The sequence below is a fragment of the Xyrauchen texanus genome, chromosome 28 (genome assembly GCF_025860055.1).
Source record: "Xyrauchen texanus isolate HMW12.3.18 chromosome 28, RBS_HiC_50CHRs, whole genome shotgun sequence".
NCBI lineage: Eukaryota > Metazoa > Chordata > Actinopteri > Cypriniformes > Catostomidae > Xyrauchen > Xyrauchen texanus.
Genome location: NC_068303.1, coordinates 17,576,788 through 17,589,683, shown reverse-complemented (window position 1 = coordinate 17,589,683; position 12,896 = coordinate 17,576,788). Strand labels below are relative to the sequence as shown.

General features: G+C 37.2%; 1 protein-coding gene across 1 annotated transcript in view; it reads right to left on the bottom strand.

Moving 5' to 3' along the window:
* Window positions 1-1,226: 1,226 nt before the first annotated feature.
* The window catches only part of LOC127622037 (sushi domain-containing protein 6-like), a 40,944-nt gene continuing 29,274 nt past the window's right edge, over window positions 1,227-12,896 (bottom strand). The window contains exons 3-7 of the mRNA XM_052095934.1: window positions 10,406-10,597; window positions 10,003-10,197; window positions 9,640-9,778; window positions 6,690-7,105; window positions 1,227-3,335 (exon numbers count right to left, since the gene is read on the bottom strand). Of these exons, the coding sequence (XP_051951894.1) occupies window positions 3,310-3,335; window positions 6,690-7,105; window positions 9,640-9,778; window positions 10,003-10,197; window positions 10,406-10,597 (968 nt within the window). The 3' untranslated portion in view covers window positions 1,227-3,309. The remainder of the gene's footprint in view (window positions 3,336-6,689; window positions 7,106-9,639; window positions 9,779-10,002; window positions 10,198-10,405; window positions 10,598-12,896) is intronic.

Sequence of the window (12,896 nt, the reverse complement as noted above, 5' to 3'; positions counted from 1 at the left end):
GAGCCTGTATGATCATGTCGGACATGTAACAGGTTGATGCATACACATCCTCACATGTTTAACACTCTTCTAAAGCCTACGAATTTAGCGGTTTCCTCACAAAAACAGTTTATTCAGCACACTGAACCATCTTCTCCATAGACATCAATAAAAACGGCATCATAATGAACTGTATTGCTAACCTTGTGAGCCATTAAGCTAAAAGGGATCTGATTCGAACCATAGTTCCCACACTAGATATTGGTTTTAAATATACATTTATAGAGATAAATCTGACACATAAGAATTCTATACTAAATTAATATTGTAGAGACGAGCCTAATTAAAAATATATATTTTCACTATAGAAATTCACATAAATTTAAAGGAATATTCCAGGTTTAATTCAAGTTAAGCTCAATATACAGCATAATGCTGATTACCACAAAAAAACTGACAAGGCCATAATTTTCTTAAAAAAATAAAAGAGAGAGAGAGAAAAGGTTACTGTGAGGTACTTACAGTACAATGGAAGTAAACTGGGCAAATCTTTGGAGGGGTTAAAGACAGAAATGTGCACATAAGTTTATAAAGCACTTACATTAATTCTTCTGTTAAAACTAGTGTATTATTTGAGCTGTAAAGTTGCTTAAATCATTGTATACTGGGTTTATGGCTTTACAACATTATGGCAACAAAGTTGTAAAACTGGCTATATCTTTACACAGAGAAGTGATTTTATCACACTAAAATCTTGTTAATAGGAGAGATGAGTCAAAATTATTACATTGCCACAAATGCTGTCGACTGAGCGTTACTTGTTTTGAACCTGGAATATTGCTTTAAGAATGAACTAATTTCAATTACATTTCCAGGCATGTAAATCACAATCTGAAAATGTCCTGATATTTACAAGTTTTCCTGGACTATGGGAACCCTGTTAATAACTAAAGCATTCATAGAGAACCATAACATGACTGCAATTGTTAAACTCATCACAATAAATACCAGTTGTCCACTTCAAATGAAAGCTTTTAATTAGAAATTGTTATATACACACTGTAGAATTAAATTAAACTTTATACAAATATTAAAATACTATCTTCACATCCACAGCCATGTACAGAGGAAAAAGCAAAAGAAGTTTAATGGGGGTGAGGGGCTGGGTGGATGAGTCAACTTAAATTACGTTTGCAGAAAAACACCGTACAACAGTGTCTTGCACACATCCTGGATATTCTTTTTTCAGTTGTGTTCTTTCTTTTTATAAACTTAAAAACATCCTTTGAGTGATATCTGGTAAAAGAAAGAAAATCTCATCGGTTCATATTTATGCTCACTGAAATGTTTCTGAGGAAGAGTGAACAATAAGTCACATCCTCCAACTGAGTAAAACCTTATCGCTGCAAATCAACAAGACAAAGTTTATGCATAGAAAATAAAAAATAAGGCCATAAGAAACTGAAGACAAATGACCATAAAGCCAGTGAAACTGAAAAAATATGAATACAAGGTGAGAAATGTATGAAAATGTACAAGTTAAGGCAGCAGTAATATTTTGCCTTCAGTTTGCTTGACAAATGTCAATCAATTTACAAAAACAAGCCAGGAAAACAAAACAGAGGATGTGCAGATAGGCAAACTGTCCGCCCTCTCTCTCTCTCTCTCCAAAGTCAGACACAAAAATATATATTTGATACATGATGACAAACTTTTGGATCTCGCATCAACCACAAGGGATATACACATGGCTATATCCAATGGCCAAAGATGTAAAACACAACCAAAGAAAAGCAACTCAAAAGGAAAGGTTCATTGGTTTCTCAAATGCCCACTTACCAAAAGAACACACTATAAGTGAGGAACAAGGACATTTCCTGGAGCTGACTTGCACATTGGGACATTTAATACAAGTACTTGCCTAACTGTTTAAGAAAAATTTAAATCTTTATGATTTACTGTACATTGCATTAAAACAATGCCCCACATCTTTTCAATCGTGCAGGTTATCAAATAATCTGAAATACCTGATAAATCTTTCTTAATAGCACGTTCATTTCTTAATATAAATGAACTTAATAAACATGGCTCCAATTGTTGATAGTGATTCAGTCTTTTAAAATCTTAGCCATGTCAGAACTGGTTTGCAAAGCATTCAAATGTCATTATGAGAAGCAGGGGCAAATAAAACAACCCAAATATTATTAGTAAGTTGAAACTCACAATTTACAGCCCAGCAATGAACTTAGTCCACACCCAGTAAGTCTTCTTGGAAAAGAACATACAGGTGATTCAAAAAAGATTAAAGTTTTCGTAACTTGTGCGTACAACACATAAACATAAGAGAGCTATACTTGTGAAACACAAGCTTGTGCAAAGCACAATCACACTTTTAAAACCTTCTCTTTATGAGAAGACTTTGGACCATTATCATCCATCCTAAGCACAGTGTTACTCACAAAGTATATCTCCCTCACTTTAGACAAACAGACATGTAGACAAAGAACATCCATTCTAGTTAAATAACATCTCAATTAGAAAATGGAGGTATTGAAAATGTTTCCTATTTGGGGAAAAGACGCCTAGATGATACTTCAGCCCTCTTCATATCACAACAGCCATCAGAAACACGCGCACACGCACACGCACACGCACACACACACGCACACGCACACACACACAGAGCAAAACACAGGTACTTCTTGACAAATAAAAAGGCAAGCATGTATTTGAATCCAGTACAATGTAAAGCAGTTCAACCCCGCATCTCACGCAAGGACAAGCTGTTCGGTCAAGCGCCGAGATGGTGTACACTGTTGCTGTGAATCGTACTCCTGTGTGTATGTGTGTTAAAAAGAAAAACAAAAAAGAAATTGCACAGAACATGCAGCATCAAAGAGAAAAGGGCCTGGCTTAGCAAATCCTTTCGCTAGAGGTCAGAGTTATTGACGGAGCAGAGTTCCACAACCTTCTAAACGGTTATGTAATCTGAATGCATTCATTTGTAATTTGTAAATCCTTGCTGTGACAAGGAAAGCTTGTGAGTGAAACTGATTACTGGTGCACCTGTAAGTAAAGGTGCGACGTGTTAAACATTTACGCATCCCTTTCATCTGGTTATGGGTTCTTCCTGTGAAGAAAGAAGCAGGACTCCAAGAGGGTCACATCTTGCAGGCCCCAGGTGGGATATTTGTTGGCTGAGGGACAGCTGACAGACATCTTATTTACTGTGAGTTTGAAGGGTAGCTATGGGGTAAGTGTTTGGTGAGAAGCTTTAGGCGTTATAGTCCTGGCCAGCAATGACAGAGAGGGGGTTGACTGCACACAGACTCAGGCCTCCTTTAGTAATGGGATTTCTGTAGAATAGAAATGAAGAATGCATTTATACTAGGGTTATACAGGAAATATACAGGTTTGCTCACAAGTTGACATACCTCTCAAGATGCTTTTCATTTAAAAACAAATAAGAGAGATCATAAAAATAGCCTTTAGTTTTTTTATTTAGTACTGGCCAGAGGAAGCAATCTGACACAAAAATTATACATTTTCAGCATTTACCATTAATAAAGCATAAACCAGCATATACACTGGCCGGAGCAGGACAGAAACTTTGTGATGTGCCTGCCCGGAGTCATTACACTGACGGACACCACAGACACACACAACAGCCCAGTCAGTGATCAAATGATGGGATAAACCTATATTGTTGTACAAAACAAGCCCAGATGGGATAAATCAAGTAATTTGTAGCCTGTGTAATTTAATTACCACCAAAGCACGTCATGTGTTATCTATCACGAAAATTCATCGACAATGAATTTCATTATCGGTTAGTTGGATATTTGCGGCAAGCAAGGAGAAGCTCCTTCAGTGCCGTTACATCCCAATGAAAAATGCGTTGCATGATGAAACTCGTTTGAAAAATGAGGGAGACAAATTGAAGCGGAAAAAAGGACCCAAGATGTCCAGCACTTGAAAGCACTATATAAACACTTTGAAGATCTTAAAAGGAAAAAGTTTAATGTGGTCACTTCGTCTGGTGCATTGACAGACTGCTTGTGCTGTTTGATGCACTTCAGATTTGTTTCTCTCCAGTGCATAACTTACATTTCACTGCTATTTTCTGTTTTATAATGTATAAATTTTATGAATTAAAAATCAGGCATGTTGTGCAAAACTGCTTGTCTTTAACCGCTTGTCTTAATGCACTAAGCAAGCGCACGCACAATCACATCAACCAAACAGACCTAGATGGAGAAAGGGAGCGCAATCATTTTGATTACACTCGTGCAACATACCTTCAATGTAATCAATCATGCACCTTTCATGGATGTCACACTGATGTCTCAAGGTCAAAATGTGCTGGATTTTTAGGTGTTTTAGATTGTTTCTCATCATGCAAGTGCATGTAATACAATGAGCACCGCCAGGATGAGAATTTTCAGCACGAGTGTTTACATGTGTTTACAAACGACTGTAGTATATAAGGCTGAATGTAATATATAATTATGCTTAGGGTCCTGATATTTGATAGTTCTGATAATGCTAAATGTCATGTCTGATTTCAATAGTATAAATGTATACTAAAGCAAACATTGTTCCTGGATAAGCATTCACTTCCATTAAAAAAATAGTTTTGAAAAGAATACTTTAGAAACCTGTAATCAGTGACAATAATATTTGAAAACTTCCAAAATTAAATCCTTAAATGCATATGTATCTAATGTAATTATGTATTTTTCAGCTGGGCAGAATTATTAATATTTCTATTCTGGTGTCACTATTTTAGGGCTACCCCCGACCAAAGATTTTCTTAGAGGACTAGTCGTTGTTAGTTTAAACCATTAGTTGTCAAATGTTAATGATATTAATTTAATTGCCTAAATATATGTATTTGGGGGGCATCAGAAAATGGTTTGAATTCCACGTCTGAGAAAGAAGTAATTTTGCTAACACTGTTTTTCTACATTACAGAGAAATACTAACCCGTAATAACGAGCCTTTAAAATATACATTTTACAAGCGCACGCAGGAAGCGAGCCACAGCGTCACCAGCAAAAGTGGCAATGATTCTGAATGTGACGGAAAAACCAGCAAGAGACTGTCTGAACATTTTGTTAATTTATAGAGAGAAATGCACATTAGGGTTGTGCCGACAGACGATGATCGACAATGGTCAAAGTGATAGCTGATGCCTTTGACGATGTCAAGATGATATTTGGCCCGTTTTCCCATTAATGAATAACATTATTATTTATCAGGCTATTATTATCATCAAATTAATATTATAAATAATTTGACAAGTGCTTGAAGAAACACTCTTTATTATATTATTTAGAACAGATGACAGAAAAGCCATATATACGCACTGTTTGTACGGAGGAGTGCAGTCTCGTGGAACACGCGCATGTAAAAGGTTGTCACTCTTTCTTTGTTTCTGTATTCTGATTTTTTTGCAAGAACAGTATCGTCTATGAGAGTGCTGTTAATGACCTCAGAAATTTCAGCTCAGTAGGTGCTTTAAGTTCAGTTCAATTTATTTCCACAGAGCAGTTCATTGTAACCACAATTCTGCAGCCTATAAACATAAAATAATACAAAAACACATTCACCTCGAACCATGATTTATATTTCAGTGATTATTATCATCATTCTAATAATTATAATTGTTTTTATGTCTTAATTTGTGTAAGTAATATTCCGACTGCATGTTAAGAGGGATACTTGCCTGACAATAAATGGAAAGGGTGTTATACAGATAGATAGATAGATAGATAGATAGATAGATAGATAGATAGATAGATAGATATTTATCTATGTGTGTGAACAACACACTTTAATTGCACTTAATTGTTTTCCAGTTTCATTTAAATGTTTTGTTAAAATAAGTTAAAAAGTTTGAAATCAAGGTGTCTTGCTTTATTGAGTAGGCTTAACTCCAACCCTGCTTAACAGAAATTACCCCAACCAGCGCTAATACGTCGGTTTCCTGTGGAGGTTTTTTTTTTCTGTGACCAACCGGCCAATCAAAACTTGGTCGACCAAGACTCTTCTCATCGACTAACGTTTGGTGGACTATTAGGGGGCCCTACACTATTTCCCTCTGTTGGGCTGATTTTGTTGTCCCACTCCATCCCTGATGAATCATTTTACTCTTTTATGAACAATACTTTTTAAGATTTACAAGTAAAGGAACTGTGTAGCATGTCTTAAAAGTAATTATAATAATTAGAAATTCAAACTTAACTATTCATGATTCAGGTTTTGTGAGTATAGATTGATGAATTCAGTTCAGTAAATTAAACTAAATCCTTATACAATTGATCATTTCTGTAAAAAAAAAAAAAAAAACAACAATTAAGATTCATCGATTATCAAAATAATCGTTAGTTGCAGCCCTAGCAATAATACTAGGAGTCAAGTGAATGCAAACTTTTGGAAAATATGTAAAAATCTGTAAAGCAGCTTTTTCAGAGGAGTACTAAATAAAATAATATATGCAATTTATATTATGGCTTTTATTTGTAATTTTTAAAATGCTAACGTCTCACAGATTTTGAAAGGAGTATTTTTAATGTTGTACTATATGTTGTACCATTTTTGAATAAGTGGGTGATCATTGTTGTACTCTAATGTAGATGGCCATAATGCCAAAAAATATGTTTATTTGGTTCTGTACTACTTAAATCTAGATTTGTGAGTTCACTTACCATCACCATAGTCTTCAGCAGAGGCGACTGAAAGCAGGCTGTGCTGATTGCTGCTCTGTCTGCAATGGAGAGGTGCAGAGGCACCAGGCTGCTCAGCAGCCCAGGAAGGAGAGGAGGAGGAGGAGGAGGATGGAGACGAGCAAGAGGGCATCTGGTGAACCAATACAGTCTCTGCGTGACACAAGGACGCAGCTGTTGAGGTGGAGGGAAAACTGTAATGTGGCTGAGCCTGTTCCAGAGGTTCGCTGGAACCCTCAGCCTGCGGGCCCTCAGACAGCACAATCTGAACACGAGACTCAGGAGGCGGCACAGAGCTGCCACCAGCGCCATACACAGCCTCTTCATAAGAGGGTAGCGACACCTGAACACCCTCCACCATGATGGAGTTAGACTGTCCTGACACACCCTGCTCACGGCTGCTTTGAAAGAGAGACAAAGAAACCAAAAAAAGAATAAGGGAAAGAACACAAAGATCAAATCCTGATCTGCAGCTTACTTCACAGTAGTTTGATTATGCAACTGCAAATTACTGGAACAACAGGGCTGTAGGGGAGGTGCCACAATTGTTCATGTCCAACAGTTGGAATTATAATTTAATTTATCTCTATGCTACTAAAATTAGTAAACAAATGTCATCAAACAAATAAATTGGTACTGATTTTTAAACACTAGCAAGAAAAGGACTTGGAACATTGAAAACCCATGACTTTATAGCTGTTTTCAAAGACTATGTTTAAAGATTGATACAAAAAGGGTTATATAATACATTGTACATTATTTCAATGAACCTTTCCCCTGAAGTCCAGTCCTTGTAATGTTAATAAAATTCTTCTGCATCAAGAACAAACAGTTGTAATAAATGTTTTCATGAAAATTTTCCACTCGTTTTCCTTAGAATTAAACAAGCAACTTTATTTGCAGCTGTGCCTTAAGACTTCAATGTGCGTTAGCTGTCTAGTCTAATATGGTTTACTCTGCCCATCCTTCAAAAGCAAAATCTTTGCAAAGCCTGCATTACAGAGTGATAAGTACAATTAAGCGTTGACAACATAACAATGTGGCAGGTCATGTGTTCAAGTGTTTAATCAATTCATCTGTCAGTTCAGAACAAGCAGTTTTTTCCAGCCAAGTTTAAATACATGGTCGGTTTTGAGTTTAGAAAGTTACAATACAGTTGAGGTATGTTTTCATAAATAAGTGAAAAGATCAAGGAAAATGTTATTCCTCATAATATGACACTTTTAAAACAAGAATAAACATTACAGTTCCTAAAGAAGCAGCAGCTATGCTAGGTAAGGCCAGAAACATACTATATTTTATGCAAGTACGCAGATACGAGTGCTTGCCAACACATTACCAATGCATCGTCCAATTAATCCATCTTAATGTGCATTTTTGCACTACTGTGGTGGTATAAAACCACAGTCCTCAAAGAAGCAATAGAATTACCATCAAAAGTCTGTCATTAAACCTGATGTGTGATTTAGATAAGTTGCTATAAATATACTGACTTTTGCTTGCTCAACAATATAATCTTCAAACTTTTGCTCCCCCACGATGGTTACTGACGTAACAGAAAACATACTGTAGAAGTGTATGGTTCACACTAATGTCCGCTATAGTGCCCCTTATGGCAATATGTAGAATGCAATGTGCATTTGCATTGTGTTATGAATTGTGGTCTGACACATTTTGGAATGCAACAACGCACAAAAACAAGAGCTTACATAGCTATAAGTGCCTGTGTTCACATACTTGCATAAGAATGTTTTGGCCTTAAAGCCCAAAGTATACTGCGGTCAGACGCAAATGCTAGGTATCTGCATACAGGACATGTGACACAAATTTCTTCATTAGCAGAGTGCTCGAGCACTGAACACATACAGCTCAATTTGTCTACACAGGCATACTCTGAAAGTGCAGTTTGTGCATGCGGCCAGAATTATTGGCACTAATTAGTGGGTCTACAGTTCAGATGTTGCTGTCACGATGAAGCACTAGAAGAAGATGGAATCAAAACAACAACAGTGGATGCATGTCAAGAGCATGTGTGTGTATGAGGTCAAGAGATAACTGCATTTGCAGATCTTTATGGGACTCTCTCTTAAAGGGCACCTTTATGCCCCTTTTCACAAAATGTAATTTAATCTTTGGTGTCCCCAGAATGTGTCTGTGAAGTTTCAGCTCAAAATACCCCAGATAATTTATTGTACCATGTTGAAAATGCCAATTTTTGCGTGGGAATAAAAAGGAGCTGTTTTTGTGTGTGTGTTTTTAAATGCAAATGAGCTGGTGCTCCCTGCCTTGTATTCAGAATAGGGCAGAGTTTTGACATATCTGCTTTGCATAACTAGACATCATAAGCAATAAGGCTAACAGCGAAAATAGTGGTGTTCAGCAGTATATTGAACCGGAGTCAGACACTGATGAGGGAGAGACTCCGTCAGAAGTAACAACTTTGAGAATGAACCAGGAAGTTTCTGAATGGTTATTTGATCAATTCATATATTTGTTGTAGAGTTTTTCAGCAGTTTTGCAATGATGGATGAGCAACACACAAATACTGTTACAACATTGGCTAAGCGCTATAATGAAACAATACACACAAAAAAACATGTACGTCAGCAGTGTCCATCAACAGTCATGGGCAGGGCCTGTAAAAAGGGACGTCACTTTGTACATAATCTGCGAACGACTGAGGCAGTGCTTATGATTAATGGGGATTAATGGATTATCATCATTATAGCGTGCTTGTGTACACACACACTGCAAACACACATTTATGTTCAAACTTTTTGCATTTTGAATTTTGCATACTCATGTGCCAACCTCCTGTGTATATGTGCAGTCAAATAAATTATATTTTGAAAGGCTAGCATTCAACTGTACACAGATGTGAAAAGATAAAACCGGAGTATACTTTGTGCTTAGGGTGGGGATAGTATCTCACCGGCTGTGATGGAAGGACTTGAGTTTGGGCTGCAGCAACACAAACAGCACTACTAGTAGCAGAATGAGTGCCACAGAGCTGGCGGTGGAGGCCACGATAGACAGAGCAGGCATGGGAAGACTTGAGTGCCGATCCTCCCCTGTAAGAGAAACATTTAGCATTTTTTAGAGGTATACAACTAGGTATAGGTATAGCACACCAATAACATCATTAAAATGAATATACCAAAACCGAACAATCAGATCTAAACGAAAAAGATAGATCAGAAAATGTGAACAGATTTCCCAAACGCTGCCATAGATTTGACAAACACGACAGCAGGACTTTCACTTTGGCTTAAGCTCCTGCTGCTGTGTAACGTACCTTGGACAGGATGACAGCTGATCTGCATAGCCGACTTCCACTCTCCGTTCTCACAGGTTCTGAATTGGTATCCTCCTTTCAGAATGTAACCCTCATCACAAAAGTACTCGATCACTGTACCCTGGGTTAGTCTGTGGCAGGGCGAAGGGTGGCAGTTATATCCTCCATTCTCTGGCTCACTTGGTGGTTGACATACTGTTGGGGGAAAAAGTTATTTAGTCTAACACACTGCATATATACAGTATATCTAAAACAGTGATGGTAAAAACTAAACAAAACAACTCATAAATTAATTCTTATTCCTTCTTGCACAGAAATACTGAAATAACCTGCTAAATAATACTGCTAACCAAATGGGTTCAGAGGACGCAAGGTGGGTTAAATTGAAACAGACCGAACATACCATCATTTTTGACACACCGAGGTGGGTCAGGAGACCAGTGGCCTGAGACAGTGCAGGTGATAATGCTGTAGCCATCCAGCATGTATCCTGGATCACAGATGTACTGCAGCAGAGTGCCCACAGAGAAAGAGCCATGGTTGGTTTCTGTGAGGTTCCCATGGCCATGAGGCATAACTGAAGGTCTGGGACAGTCTGCAGGGGCAGGAAGAGCAGAGAAATTTGTATAAAAACCAAACACTAAATAAGTTACTTCAGTAGAGTCCTTCAACAAGACCCTTAAGTTATGATATCTGACCAACAGATATTTAAATGATAAGCCACTGATTGAATGTTCATTTCAATCCACAATTCCAACCGTAAGAAAAAAACTAAAGCCACATGACCCAAGCCATTTGATTCTTACACATACACTATTCTTCTAATGAATGGGTTTGGCATGATCAGGTAATTTCAGAGAAGACTTTTCTTAATGCTACGCCATACACTGTTGTTTAAGAGAACTGTGCTGCCAACTTTGTGGCAACAGTTTGGAAAGGACCGTTTTTTAAAATGAAATGCTCGGGTGTGGTGTTTGGGTTTCCATATGCTTTTGACCACATACCTGGATACAGTGTAAAGGCTGATGAATGATAGAAAGCTTCCTTACACATTTGTGCAAACATTTTATAAATTATCCGGGAGAGATTACATTATGACAAAGTAGATTCTCCTCTCATACTGCTCCTCACATACATACTCTTAGGATCACTATAAATAAAGTGTCCCCATGTGGCCTTCTGCTGTTGTAGCAGGTTCGACGAGTTGTGCATTCAGAGATGCTATTCTGCTCACTACACGTGGTTATCTGAGTTACTGTAGCCTTTCTGTCAGCTCGAACCAGTCTGGCCATTCTCTGTTGACCTCTCTCATCAACAAAGGCATTTCCATCCACAGAGCTGGATGCTTTTTGTTACCATTCAGAGTAAACTCTGGAGACTGTCGTGTGTGAAACTCCCAGGAGATCAGCATTACAGAAACACTCAAAACAGCCCATCTGGCACCAACAAGCATGCCACGGTCGAAATCACTGATCAAAATGTTTTCCCCATTCTGATGGTTGTGAATATTAACTGAAGCTCCTGACCTGATGCTGCCACATTCATGTGATTAGATAATCACATGAATAAGTGGGTGTACAGGTGTTATTAATAAAGTGCTCAGTGAGTCTATACCTCCCTCAAGTTCACAAAACCTTCACATGGCACACCATGTCCAACCCTATAATGCATTAGAGAATACTACACTTTCAGCTCTAAGGCTTAATGGCAATAAAAACAATGTTTTCTCTCTCCACCCCGCACATATATAAAAACACATATTTTACAGTATAGTATTTCCCATCTGCCCCTGAACTAGAGCTTCATTCATACAATAGATCACTCAAAACATGTAAACATGTCAATCCCCTCATTACATTTATCCAGCAGAATGTAAAAAACAAAAAACAAAGTCTGTTTGGAGAGACCGCCTCTATCACTGTCTTCTCTAATCTGAGCTTTTAACATACTCTTAAGCTTAGATCAGCCGATTATATATATATATATTCCTCTTCTGTTTTGACACTGGCAATCCATTGCTGCAATAAACTACAGCTGCAGAGTCTCACCCTCAGAGTACTATCTGTATTTGTAAGCACTTTGATACAAGTGGACACTTCTGACTTAAAATTCATATTTGATATGCTGCGTTCATAGCATATGAAGAACAGTGTTGGGGAGTAATTAACCAAGCAATGCTACTCACTTAGCTCCAAATATCACAAAGGCTGTATAAAAGTAATCCATAAGACTCAAGTGGTTAAATCCATATCTTCAGAAACGATATGATAAATGTGGTTGAGAAACATATAAATAGTTTGGTCCATTTAAACTATAAATCTCCACTTTCAAATTCTTTCACATTTTGAAAGGTGAAAGAGGAGATTGCTTCTGAAGGTATGGATTTAAAAACTGGAGTCTTATGAATTACTTTGACGTGGCATTTGTGATATTTGGAGTTTAAAGCTCTGGTCACCATTCACTTGCATTGAGATATTCTCTAAAAGTCTTCATTTGTGTTCAGCAGAAGAAAGTCATACACATGGCATGAGGGTGAGAAAATAATGAGAGAATTGAAATTTCTGGGTGTACTCTCTCTTTAACGTCTCACTTCTGATTACACATTTGCAACTTTAGTCACTTTTTGGTAACTCTTTACAATAAGGTTAAATTTGTAAACACTGGTTAATGTATTGTGTATAATGAACTAACAATGAAAACAATTTTTACAGCATTAATCTGGGTTAATGTTTCATTTAAATATAATATTTTGTAGGGCTGGGCGAAATGTAAAAAAATATTTTAATGATAATCACCTTAAAAAATATTGCGATTATCTCGTCAACCCCCCTGCCAAAGGTCGTTAAATATTTTTGCTTTATTGATTTTACTTTAAAAACTTAATTTATTGAAAC